The sequence below is a fragment of the Chiloscyllium plagiosum genome, unplaced genomic scaffold (genome assembly GCF_037043375.1).
Source record: "Chiloscyllium plagiosum isolate Xiang-an unplaced genomic scaffold, Cpla_swu_hap1 HiC_scaffold_12, whole genome shotgun sequence".
In the NCBI taxonomy this organism is placed as follows: domain Eukaryota; kingdom Metazoa; phylum Chordata; class Chondrichthyes; order Orectolobiformes; family Hemiscylliidae; genus Chiloscyllium; species Chiloscyllium plagiosum.
The window spans coordinates 51322742-51334904 of NW_028270150.1; the positions used below are offsets into that span (position 1 = coordinate 51322742).

General features: G+C 41.8%; 1 protein-coding gene across 5 annotated transcripts in view; it reads left to right on the forward strand.

Annotated features, from left to right (window-relative positions):
* Positions 1–12163, forward strand: part of dcaf6 (ddb1 and cul4 associated factor 6) — a 236811-nt gene that overhangs the window by 75577 nt on the left and 149071 nt on the right. For all 5 annotated transcript variants that reach the window (XM_043700884.2, XM_043700878.2, XM_043700880.2 and 2 more), the window contains exon 8: positions 7929–8022. In XM_043700884.2, the coding sequence (XP_043556819.1) occupies positions 7929–8022 (94 nt within the window). The remainder of the gene's footprint in view (positions 1–7928; positions 8023–12163) is intronic.

Sequence of the window (12163 nt, forward strand, 5' to 3'; positions counted from 1 at the left end):
CAGCCTGCTTAATTGGCACCACATCCACAGCGTTCCAACCCTCCCTAAATGGTCAGTAGCAGCAGTGTGTGCCATCTATAAGACGCACTGCAGAAATTCACCAAGTCACGTTAGCACCTTCCAGACCCTTAACTGCTGCTATTTAAAAAGGCAAGGACAGCTGAAACAAGTCCCCTCCAAGCTACTCACCATCCTGACTTGGGAATATATTGTCATTCCTTCAGTATTAATAGGTCAAAATCCTGGAACTCCTACTTAATGACATGATGGATGTATCCACACCAACCAGGTTGCAGGCGTTCAAGAAGGCAGTTCACCATCACCTTCTCGATGGCAAATAGGAATTGGCAATGAATACTCGTCCGGCTAGGGATGCCTACATCCCACGAGTGAAGAAAAATCTTTTCTGCATTTATTGTCAAGCTGCCTAAGAGCCTTTTACGCTTCAGTACAGTCACATAATTCTTCCGAACTCCCATGACTACAGTCCCAATCTACCTAACATCTCCTCATGTAACAGTCCCTTCATATATGGGCTGAAAATGTGTTGCTGGAAAAGCGCAGCAGGTCAGGCAGCATCCAAGGAACAGGAGAATCGACGTTTCGGGCATAAGCCCTTCTTCATTCCTGAAGAAGGGCTTATGCCCGAAACGTCGATTCTCCTGTTCCCTGGATGCTGCCTGACCTGCTGTGCTTTTCCAGCAACACATTTTCAGCTCTGATCTCCAGCATCTGCAGCCCTCATTTTCCCCCTTCATATATGGGATCAACCTAGTGAACCTTCTGTAGACAGCCTCTAATATCAGTATATATTTTCTTAGGAAGAATAACTAGGGAAAGAGTAAGGTCCATAAGGCCCAAAGTGGAAATTTGTACAAGGAGCAGGAGCAGGGTATGTTTCTAAATGAATAGTTTGAAATAGTGTTCACTCGTGAGAGGGACAATTTGGGTGTAGCAATCTGGGAGAACAACTGTGATATACTTTAAAGAAATTAGCATAGAAAGAGAGGAGATTCTGAATGGTCTGACAAGCTTGAAAGTAGTTAAATTCCAGGGTTTATTGAAATGTATTCTAGGCTGTTGAGTGAGGCAACAGAAAATACTAAGGGTCCTGGCAATAATTGTCAATTCTTCTCTGGCATGGGGAGAGGTGCCAGATGACCGGACGACAGCCAGTGCAGGACTGTTATTCAAGAAGCAAGCAAGGGATAAACCAGGAAACTACAACCAGTCAATCTATAATCAGTGATGGGGAAACTTTCAGACACAATTCTGAGGACAGAATTAATCTGCACTCTGAGAGATAGGGATTTATCATGAACAGTCAACATGGTTTTCTTAAGGGGTGGTCACGTCTGACCAATTTAGTTGAATTGTTCAAGGTGGTGATCAGGTGTCTAAATGAGGGCAATGCTTTTGATGCAGTCTATTTGGACTTCAGCAAGGTTTTTGATAAAGTTCTGCATGAGAGACTGATAGCAAAAGTAAGAGTCTGTAGGATCCAAGGAAATTTGCCTAATCTGTATCCAGAATTGGCTAAGTGGCAATAAACAGAGTGTAATGGTCAAGAGGTCTTTTCGTGCCTGGAAGCTTGTGTCCAGTGGGGCCCCAAATGTTGGGACCCTTGCTGTTTATTGGATATGATTTGGATTGAAATGAAGGGTGGTCGGTCAGTAAGTTTGTATATGATCTAAACATTGTTAAAGTGGTAACTAGTGAGGGGGATAGCCTTCAATTACAGGAGGGTGTAGGCAGGCTGGTCAAATGGGCTTTTTAGTGGCAAATGGTTGATGTGAAGACATATGGGAGACTTGCCTTTATTAGCCAAGGCACACCCCAAGCACAGGGAGGTTATGCTGAAATTGTATAAAAGGTTGGTATGCTAATGATTGAGCGTTGTGTGGGGTTCTGCAATCCTTACTTTAGATGAGGATTCAGAGGATATTTACCAGGATAATCCAAAGGGGTGGAGATTTTTAGTGTTACGTAGAGGGATTAAATATGCTGGATCAGAAGGTATTGTGGGGAGACCGGATTGAGATGTATAAATTTATGTGGTGCATAGATGGGGTAGACAGGAAGAAACTTTTTTTCCTTGGCTGAGGATCATCGATTTAAGGCAATGTGCAGGATGCTTAGAGGGGATATGAGGAAATTCTTTTTCAACTGAAGGTAATGGGAATCTGACACTCAATGACTGTAAGGGTGGTGGAGGTTGAAGTCCTCGTACCATTTAGGAAGCATTTAGATGTGCACTTGTGATGCAAAGGCATTCAAGGCTTTGGGTCAAGTGGTGGAAAATGGGATTTGAATATTTTAGGTGGCTGTTTAGCGCAGACTAGTGCAGATTTTATGGGTCAACGAGCTTTTTCTGTGCTGTAGATCTCAATGACTATAACTCTATTAGGGACCCAGAACTATTCAGTTTTCTGGATGATCTGACTAGTTCCTTGTAGAATTTTAGCAAGACCTCCCTATTTTTATACTCCATTCCATTTGAAATAAAGGCAAGCATTTCATTTGCCTTTCCTATATGATTGTTGAATTTGGATGATTTATTTTTGTTTGTGATTTATGCACGAGAGCTCCCAGATCCCTCTGTGCTGTGGCTGTCGGTAATTTCTTTCCATTTTAAATAACATTCAGCTTCAATATTCACTTGCCAAAGTATGTAAGCCCCAAGTTCCCCACATTACATTTTATCTGCCAAGTTTTTTTGCCTAATCACGAAACCTGACTATGACTTTCTGTGGACTTTGCCATCCTTGCCACTTACCTTTCCACCTATTGTGGTGACATCTGCAAACTTAGACATATTATATTCACTTTCCTTAGTTATTAAAATATATTGTAAAAAATATTATGGCCCCAGCACTGATCCCTGTGGTATTTTACTGGTTACAAGTTTCTGTCCTTAAAATGACCTCTTTTCTCCCAACTGTCTGCCTTCCTAAGGTTTTTGTGAAGATTCAACCATAACAAGCATGTAAAAATAGACCCCATATACAAACACTGCAGGAAAAAAAACAGAAATGACAAAGCCCCCCTTAACAGACCAGATCATACAAATAGGCGAAATTAAGGACTGCAGATGCTGGAGATTAGAGTCAAGATCGTGGTGCTGGAAAAGCACAGCAGGTCAGACAGTATCTGAGGAGCAGGGGAATCAATGCTTCGGACCAAAGGATTTCCTGATAAAGGGCTTTGGCCTGAAACATCGATTCTCCTGCTCCCTGGATGCTGCCTGACCTGCTGTGCTTTTCCAGCACTACGCTCTCAGATTATATAAATATCAAGCAGAGTAGAACAACACCGTTTCATGGAAGTCACACTGATGTTAACTAGCATAGTGATGAAACATCTGTATGACAACCCACCAGCATGGAGCAAACCAACAACCACATCTCTGCTTTCCATTAGTTAAACTAATCCCCTATCCATGCAATATACTTCCTCTATCACCAAAGGCGATTAAATAGCCTGATATATAGTACCTTATCAAATGCCTTGATGGACAGGATTTGGGTGAGTCACGAGGTGTTGTAGTATAGAATTCATAGCATCTGAACTGCTCTTATAGCCCTAGTATTTTTATTGCAACTCTAATTCAATTTCTGTTCAAAGTGGTATCTGATACCAAATCACATCAAGAGAAAATTGTAAGAATCTATTTTGTTGATATGGTCATTGCCTGTGTGTGGTATTTGCCACTTATCAGCTGAGGCCTGGAAGTGGTTAGGTATTGCAGCCTGTGCATGCAGACTTCTTAAGATGTTTGAGAGTTGTGAATGGTATTGAGGTTTCCACAGTTATCAGAGAATAACTGTATAATAGAGGGGAGGTCATTGATAAAGGAACTGAGGATGTTTGGGCCTAACACACTATCCTGAGGCGCTTGGATTCATGTGGTGCAGTGGTAGTGTCTGTGTCTCTGAGTCAGGAGACCAGGGTTCAAGGCCTGTATGCTCCAAAGGTTGTAATATCACATCTGAACAGGTTGAATAATAATCTGTCCTGAGAAACTTGGGGTTCTTGTGGGCACAGTGAAAGTGTCCCTATCTCTAGAACAGATACCTAGGTTCAAATACCACCTGATGCAGAGCTGTGTCATAATATGTCTGAACAGGTTGATTAAAATATCTATCCTGACGGACTCCTGGTGATCTCCCTGCTACAGGAAGGATAGAAAAGGAGGCAAGAGAGGACGGGGAGTGGCATTTTTGATAAGGGATAGCATGACAGCTGTGCTGAGGGAGCATATTCCCGGAAATACATCCAGGGAAGTTACTTGGGTGGAAGTGAGAAATAAGAAAGGGATGATAACCTTATTGGGATTATATTATAATCCCCCGAATAGTCAGAGGGAAATTGAGAAACAAACTTGTAAGGAGATCTCAGCTATCTTTAAGAATAATAGGGTGATTATGGTAGGGGATTTTAACTTTTTAAACATAGACTGGGACTGCCATAGTGTTAAGGATTTAGATGTAGAGGAATTTGTTAAGTGTGCACAAGACAATGTTCTGATTCAGTATGTGGATGTACCTACTAGAGAAGGTGCAAAACCTGACCTACTCTTGGGAAATAAGGCAGGGCAGATGACTGAGGTGTCAGTGGGGGAGCACTTTGGGGCCAGCGACCATAATTATATTAGATTTAAAGTAATGATGGAAAAGGATAGACCAAATCTAAAAGTTGAAGTTCTAAATTGGAGAAAGGCCAATTTTGACGGTATTAGGCAAGAACTTTCAAAAGCTGATTGGGCGCAGATGTTCGCAGGTAAAGAGATGCCTGTAAAATTGGAAGACTTCAGAAATGAGATAACGAGAATCCAGAGAAAGTATATTCCTGTCGGGGTGAAAGGAAAGGCTGGTAGGTGTAGGGAATGCTGGATGACTAAAGAAATTGATGGTTTGGTTTAAAAAAATGGAAGCATATGTAAGGTATAGACAGGATAGATCGAGTGAATCCTTTGAATAGTATAAAGGAAGTAGGAGTATATTTAAGAGGGAAATCAGGAGAGCAAAAAGGGGACATAGCTTTGGCAAATACAAATACATTAAGGACAAAAGGGTAACTAGGGAGAGAATAGGGCCCCTCAAAGATCAGCAAGACAGCCTTTGTGTGGAACCGCAGAAAATGGGGGAGATACTAAATGAATATTTTGCATCTGTATTTGCTGTGGAAAAGGATATGGAAGATATACACTAGGGAAATAGATGGTGACATCTTGCAAAATGTCCATATTACAGAGAAGGAAGTGCTGGATGTCTTGAAATGGGTAAAGGTGGATAAATCCCCAGGACCTGATCAGGTGTACCCTAAAACTCTGTGGGAAGCTAGAAAAGTGATTGCTGGGCCTCTTGCTGAGATATTTGTATCATCGATAGTCACAGGTGAGGTGCCAAAAAACTGGAGGTTGGTTAACGTAGTGCCACTGTTTTAAGAAGGGTAGTAAGGACAAGCCAGGGAACTATAGACCAATGAGCCTGATGTCGGTGGTGAGCAAGTAGTTGGAGGAAATCCTGAGGAACAGGATGTACATGTATTTGGAAAGGCAAGGACTGATTAGGGATAGTCAATATAGCTTTGTGGGTGGGAAATCATGATTCATAAACTTGAGTTTTTCAGAGAGGTAACAAAGAGGATTGATGAGGGCAGAGCAGTAGATGTGATCTATATGGACTTCAGTAAGGTGTTCGACAAGGTTCCCCATGGGAGACTGATTAGCAAGGTTAGATCTCATGGAATACAGGGAGAACTAGCCATTTGGGTACAGAACTGGCTCAAAGGTAGAAGACAGAGGGTGGTGGTGGAGGTTGTTTTTCCAGACTGGAGGCTTGTGACCAGTGGAGTGCCACAAGGATCGGTGCTGGGTCCTCTACCTTTTGTCATTTACATAAATGATTTGGATGCGAGCATAAGAGGTACAGTTAGTAGGTTTGCAGATGACACCAAAATTGGAGGTGTAGTGGACAGCGAAGAGGGTTACCTCAGATTACAACAGGATCTTGACTAGATGGGCCAATGGGCTGAGAAGTGGCAGATGTGATTTAATTCAGATAAGTGCAAGGTGCTGCATTTTAGGACAGCAAATCTTAGCAGGACTTGTACATCTAATGGTAAGGTCCTAGGGAATGTTGCTTAGCAAAGAGACCTTTGAGTGCAGATTCATAGCTCCTTGAAAGTGGAGTCGCAGGTAGATAGGACAGTGAAGAAGGCGTTTGGTAAGAGTATTGAGTACAGGAGTTGGGAGATCATGTTGCAGCTGTACAGGACATTGGTTAGGCCACTGTTGGAATATAGCGTGCAGTTCTGGTCTCCTTCCTATCGTTAAGATGTTGTGAAACTTGAAAGGGTTCAGAAAGGATTTACAAGGGTACTGCCAGGGTTGGAGAATGTGAGCTATAGGGAAAGGCTGAACAGGCTGAGGCTGTTTTCCCTGGAGCATCGGAGGCTGAAGGGTAACCTTATCGAGTTCTACAAAATTATGAGGGGTATGGATAGAGTAAATAGGCAGTCTTTTCCCTGGGGTCGGGGATTCCAGAACTAGAGGGCATAGGTTTGGGGTGAAAGGGGAAAGATATAAAAGAGACCTAAGGGGCAGCTTTTTCACGCAGAAGGTGGTATGTGTATGGAATGAGCTGCCAGAGGAAGTGGTGGAGGTTGGCACAATTGCAACATTTAAGAGGCATTTGGATGGGTACATGAATAGGAAGGGTTTGGAGGGATATGGGTTGGGTGCTGGCAGGTGGGACTAGATTGGGTTGGGATATCTGGTCAGCATGGACTGGTTGGACCGAAGGGTCTGTTTCTATTTCCATGCTGTAGATCTCTGTGACTCTATGACTGAGATGATTGACCTTCAACACCCACAACATCTTGCCTGTGCTTAGAGAAAACTTTCCTGATTCCCATTGACACCTGTTTTACCACGACTGCTTGATGTCACATACTAGTGAAATGCTGCATTAATATCACAACAATCATTCTCCCCTCCCTTTTGTAGTTCAGCTCTTTCTTTAATGTCTAGACCGAGGTCATTCAACTTCTAACTTCCTTATCGCCCTGGCAGAACCTAAATTGAGCTTCAATATGCAAGCAATTGCTGACTAATTGCCACTTGATTGCTTTGCTGATGACCCCTTTCATCATTTGTTATCAAGAGAAGACCCTATAGGGTAGTAATTAGTTGAGTTAGATTTGTCTTGCATTTCTTGGACATGACATATCTGGATATTTTTTCACATTGCCAAGTAGATGCCATTATTATAGTTGTACTGGAGAGTTTGGCAAGGAGCAAAGTTAATTCTGGAACATAATCTTTAGTGTACTACCAGAATTTTGTCAAAACCGCACCCTTGCAGTGTTCAGTGCTTTCAACCATTTTCTTGATTTTTGTGTGTAGTGAACAGAGATGCCTGAAGACTTGTATCTCTGATGCTGGGGCATTCAGGACAAGGCAGAAATGGATTGTGCTGTCAACATTTTTGATTAAAGATAGTTGCATATTCAGCTATTGTCTTTATTGATGTTCCAGACTTCCATTGAAGTTGGGGATATTTATGTTGCCCCATCCTCCTGATAGTTGCTTCATTGTCCACCACAATTCACTCTTAGATGTAGTAGGATGGAAAAGCTTAGAACTCATTCATTAGTTGTGAAATCGCTTAGCTCGATTTTGTAGCATTCTGCTCCTTGTGTTTGGAAATGATAATAGTCTTGTGTTATAGGTTCACACCTCAAATGTAAGTATGCATGATGCGTCCTCATCATGCATACTTGATTAGCCACTTTTCTGTCTCTTGTCCAGAGATTGCCAGTAACGTCTCATGGACAATGGTGAATTACAGTTTACCAGTTATTTATATTTCAAAACATTTAAATGGAGCTTCTTTTCTTACACATTCAATGTATTTCATCCTCAGATCAGACAGCCGCCTGTCAAACGTCTGAGACTTCGAGGGGATTGGTCTGATACTGGGCCAAGGGCTAGACCAGAAAGTGAGCGAGAACGAGATGGTAAGAACTTCTTACACTAGGTGTAACTAGATTATCTTTAATGATAAAAGGTTTGATTTCTAGAGCGAACAGTGTGTGTAGATTGGACATATAGAAAGCAAAAGGGCTTCGATTTAACTTAAATGTTATACTTTTCTTGATCATAGCTTTAAGTTCATGATATAGAATGGCAAAACTTGAATGTACTTAAGATAGTACTTGCAATTAGATGCTGTTCAAGTAAAAGTGTTATGTCTCTTGCTTTGTTCAAATAGTTATAAATATTTTGTAAATCTTGAAATGATGTTTCCCATGCACTCCCACATATTAAGGTGATATCTAATAACTCTCAGCAAAGACCTTTCATAGTGTGAAAGAAAGTCTATTTGAGAAGGACGTATTATCCATGGCCAAATAAGGATGTCAAGGATGGTACTAATTTGAAAGAAATGATGTATAAATATGTAACAAGGTTGGCATGAGGTCTGGGCAGACTTCAAGAACCAGTGAATTTTTTTTTAAATTCACTTGTGGGACGAGGACATCGCTGGCTGGTCCAGCATTTATTGTGTATCACGAATTGCCCTGGAAAAGGTGCTTTTGAACCCCTGTAGTCCATGTGCTACAAATACACCAACAATGCCATTCAGGAGGGAATTCCAGGATTTTGACCCTATGATAACGAAGGAATGGCAATATATGTGGGCGACACGATGGCACAGTGGTTAGCACTGCTGCCTCACAGTGCCGGGGATCTGGGTTCAATTCCCACCACGGGCAACTCCCCGTGTCTGCGTGGATTTCCTCCAGGTGCTCCAGTTTCCTCCCACTGTCCAAAAAATGTGCAGGTTAGGTGAATTGGCCATGCTAAACTGCTCGTAGTATTAGGTGAAGGGGTAAAAGTAGGGGAATGGGTCTGGGTGGGTTGCTCTTCGGACGGGTCAGTGTGGACTTGTTGGGCCGAAGGGCCTGTTTCCGCACTGTAAGTAATCTAATCTAATAATTTCTAAGTCAGTGGCTTCATGGTGAGTGGCTTGAAGGGGAACTTGCAGGTGGTGATGTTCCCATGTCTCTTCTAGATGGAAATGATTGTGGGTTTGGAAGGTGCTGACTAAGGACCTTTGAATTTTTACAGATCATATACACTGCTGCTACTGAATGTTAGTGCAGGTGTGAAAAGGTGTTTGTGTATACGGTGCAAACCAAGAGGGTTGTTTTGTCTCGGAAGGTGTTAAGTTGCTTGAATGTTGTTGGAGCTGCACTCAGTCAGATAACTGGGGAGTATTCCATCACACTTCCGACATGTGCCTTATAGATGGCAGACAGGCTTTGGAGAGTCAAGAGATAAGCTATTCACCACAGGATTCCTTGCCATTATACTTATGCAGCTAGTCCAGTTGAATTTCTGATATCTGCAGGATGTAGATACTGGGGGACTTAGTAATGGTAATGCCATTGAATGTCAAGGGGCAGTGGTTAGATTGCCTCTTATTGGAGATGGCCTGGCATTTGTGTGGTGCAAATATTATTTGCTACTTTTCATCCTAAACCTGAGTATTGTCCAGATCTTGTTGCATTTGAACATATACTGTTTCAGTATCTGAGGATTAGCAAATGGTGCTGAACATTGTGCAACCATCGACAATCATTCCCACTTCTGACATTATGATTCAGGGAATGTCATTGATGAAGCAGCTGACAATGGTTGGGTCTAGACACTGCCCTGAGAAACTCATGCACAGAACTCCTGGAGCTGAGATGACTGACTTCCAATAACTGCAACCATTCTATGTGCCAGGTATGACTTGAACCAACAGAGTTTACCCCTGATTCCCATTGATTCCAGTTTTGCTAGTCTCCTTCATGCCAAACTTGGTCAAATGCTGCCTTGATGTCAATGGCTATTACTGTCACCTCATCTCTGGAATTCAACTTTTTAGTCCATGTTTGAGCGAAGGCTTTTATTACTTAAGGCGTGGTCCTGACTGAACCCCAACTGAGTGCATTTTTAGGATAACTTAAAAAAAACTTGAGGCAGAAAACAGAGTTAGAGGAAAAAGCCAGCTAATAGAATGAAAACAGACAGGAAGATTTCTTCAAGCATTTGAATAAGAAATGAGAAACTCAAGCTTGTGCTTTTTCTCAACACCAGTGGTCCCTGTCACTTTCAATGTCGAGGCTTCAATGAGACACAATTCCTTGGCACATCCACTTTTCTAAGCTGAATTGATTGCTCATAATCATGACATTTACTTGCAATTACAATGGTTATAGCCTTACAAGAGAGCTTTGCATAATGGGGCATGCACAAGCTAAATAAGGGTCAAAAGCCTTAACGTTTAAAATTTACCGGCAAAAATACAGTCTTCAACTGCGAGCACAGAAGTTTTCAAAATTTGCTTAATTGTTTCTAGCTATCATGAACAATGGATCTAAGCAAACACAGCAGAGAGAAATTTGTAATTAACCAGGTTAGTGGGAAACCTGGGAATGTCAGTGTGCACAGAGCCTTTCATCTGCGGATTGCTGGGGGGTTGGGGGTGCAGGTGATATTGATGAGAGGACCACCTGCAACTCTTGCTCCAATTTCTAAGGTATGCCAGTGTTGAAAATGCTACCTCATAAATTATGTTGTGACAAACAGCAAGAGTACAGAAATGTCATGATCAGAGATCAGATATTTAAGTACAGCAGATAGCCAAAATGCATATGAAGGCACCATTCCAAAGTTTGGCTTCATTGTGTGATCTATCCATGCCTATATATATTCCTCTTTTACTTTTAATGTCAGCTTTTGTGATGTTTCAAAACACAGTGAACTAAAAGGATCAGTATCCAGTACTAGTCTTCCACATCTGTTGATGGGAGGTAGAATTTGAACATTTCTTGCACTGGTGTGAGGTGTCTGAGTATGAAGTTGTGCATCTTGACAGCTGAATCTGTTGCTGATGAAGCCAGTGGATACAGTTCAAGTGAAGCCCTGCCACTGTCTCTTGCCGAAGGCCCAGTTTTGACCTGAAACCTTGAAGTTTATCTGTATTAGAATCATCTCATTATCCCCCTGCATTTTATCACTTAGGTGACTGAAAAGGTCTGTGAGACTGCCAGCTTAGCCCACCAGTAATCTGTGGAATTCATTGCCACAGAGGGCTGTGGAGACCAAGTCATTGAGCATCTGTCAGACAGAGGTAGATCATTGATGAGTAAGGAGATCATAGGTTAGAGGAGAATAGGGTTGTGAAACATATCAACATAATAACATCATCAAATCGTGGAGCAGATTCGATGGAGTGAATGGCCTGATTTCTGCTCCTATATCTTATGGTCTCATCATTAGATAGCACTTCTTTAAAATGCAGTTCATGCGTTAATCAAAATTCTGTTAATTCTCTTGGGAACTCATGAACAAAGGAGGGAACCTTTCCCTGCGATAGCTGTCACACCTCTGCGTGTAACAATCAACTTTGATACTCAGCCCCTATTTCTACAAATACAATGGTGAACAAACATGATTTCAGTGGCTGTAATTTTGTGTAATTTATGATTTTCACGGCTTGCTCTAGTATTGCAGTAACTTTGGTTGCATTGTTTTGGCTACAAAAGCTTTGCAGTGGCAAGTGTAATGGGTGATTGGAACATCCGGATTTTGCTGTTTCATCTTACTGACAAATTTCTTGACTTTCCCCATCGTGGAGGTTACTTTGTCGGTGCAAATGTACCAACTTGTGGTCTAGATAAGTTTATTTTGCCTCAAGTTGGCATCTGTTACTGAACTATTTGTTCACCAGTCGCACGACTCAATAGCTCCTCACAAATGCAAAAAATCTGCAGAATGAAGGTCCTATCAACATGCAGAATATTGCCAGTGGGCAACAGTTGCCTCATGTATTGGTGGGCTCATCAATTTGCAAAGCAAACTTTCTACTCGTAACTAACTTTTCTTGCAACACCTTGTCAATAATAGCTGACATGTTGTCAATTTGCTATTTACCTGTGTAATTAAAGAGTGGCATTTTATTGATCTCTTTTGCAGCATCAGTCCCTCACATCAAAACCTCAATTTTCTTTATGAGCAGACGTGATTAAGGCTTCAGCTAATGAAATGGGTTTTTTTTGCTACAAACTCAGCCACCAGGTAACTAGCCTGTTGAGGTTTATCTGA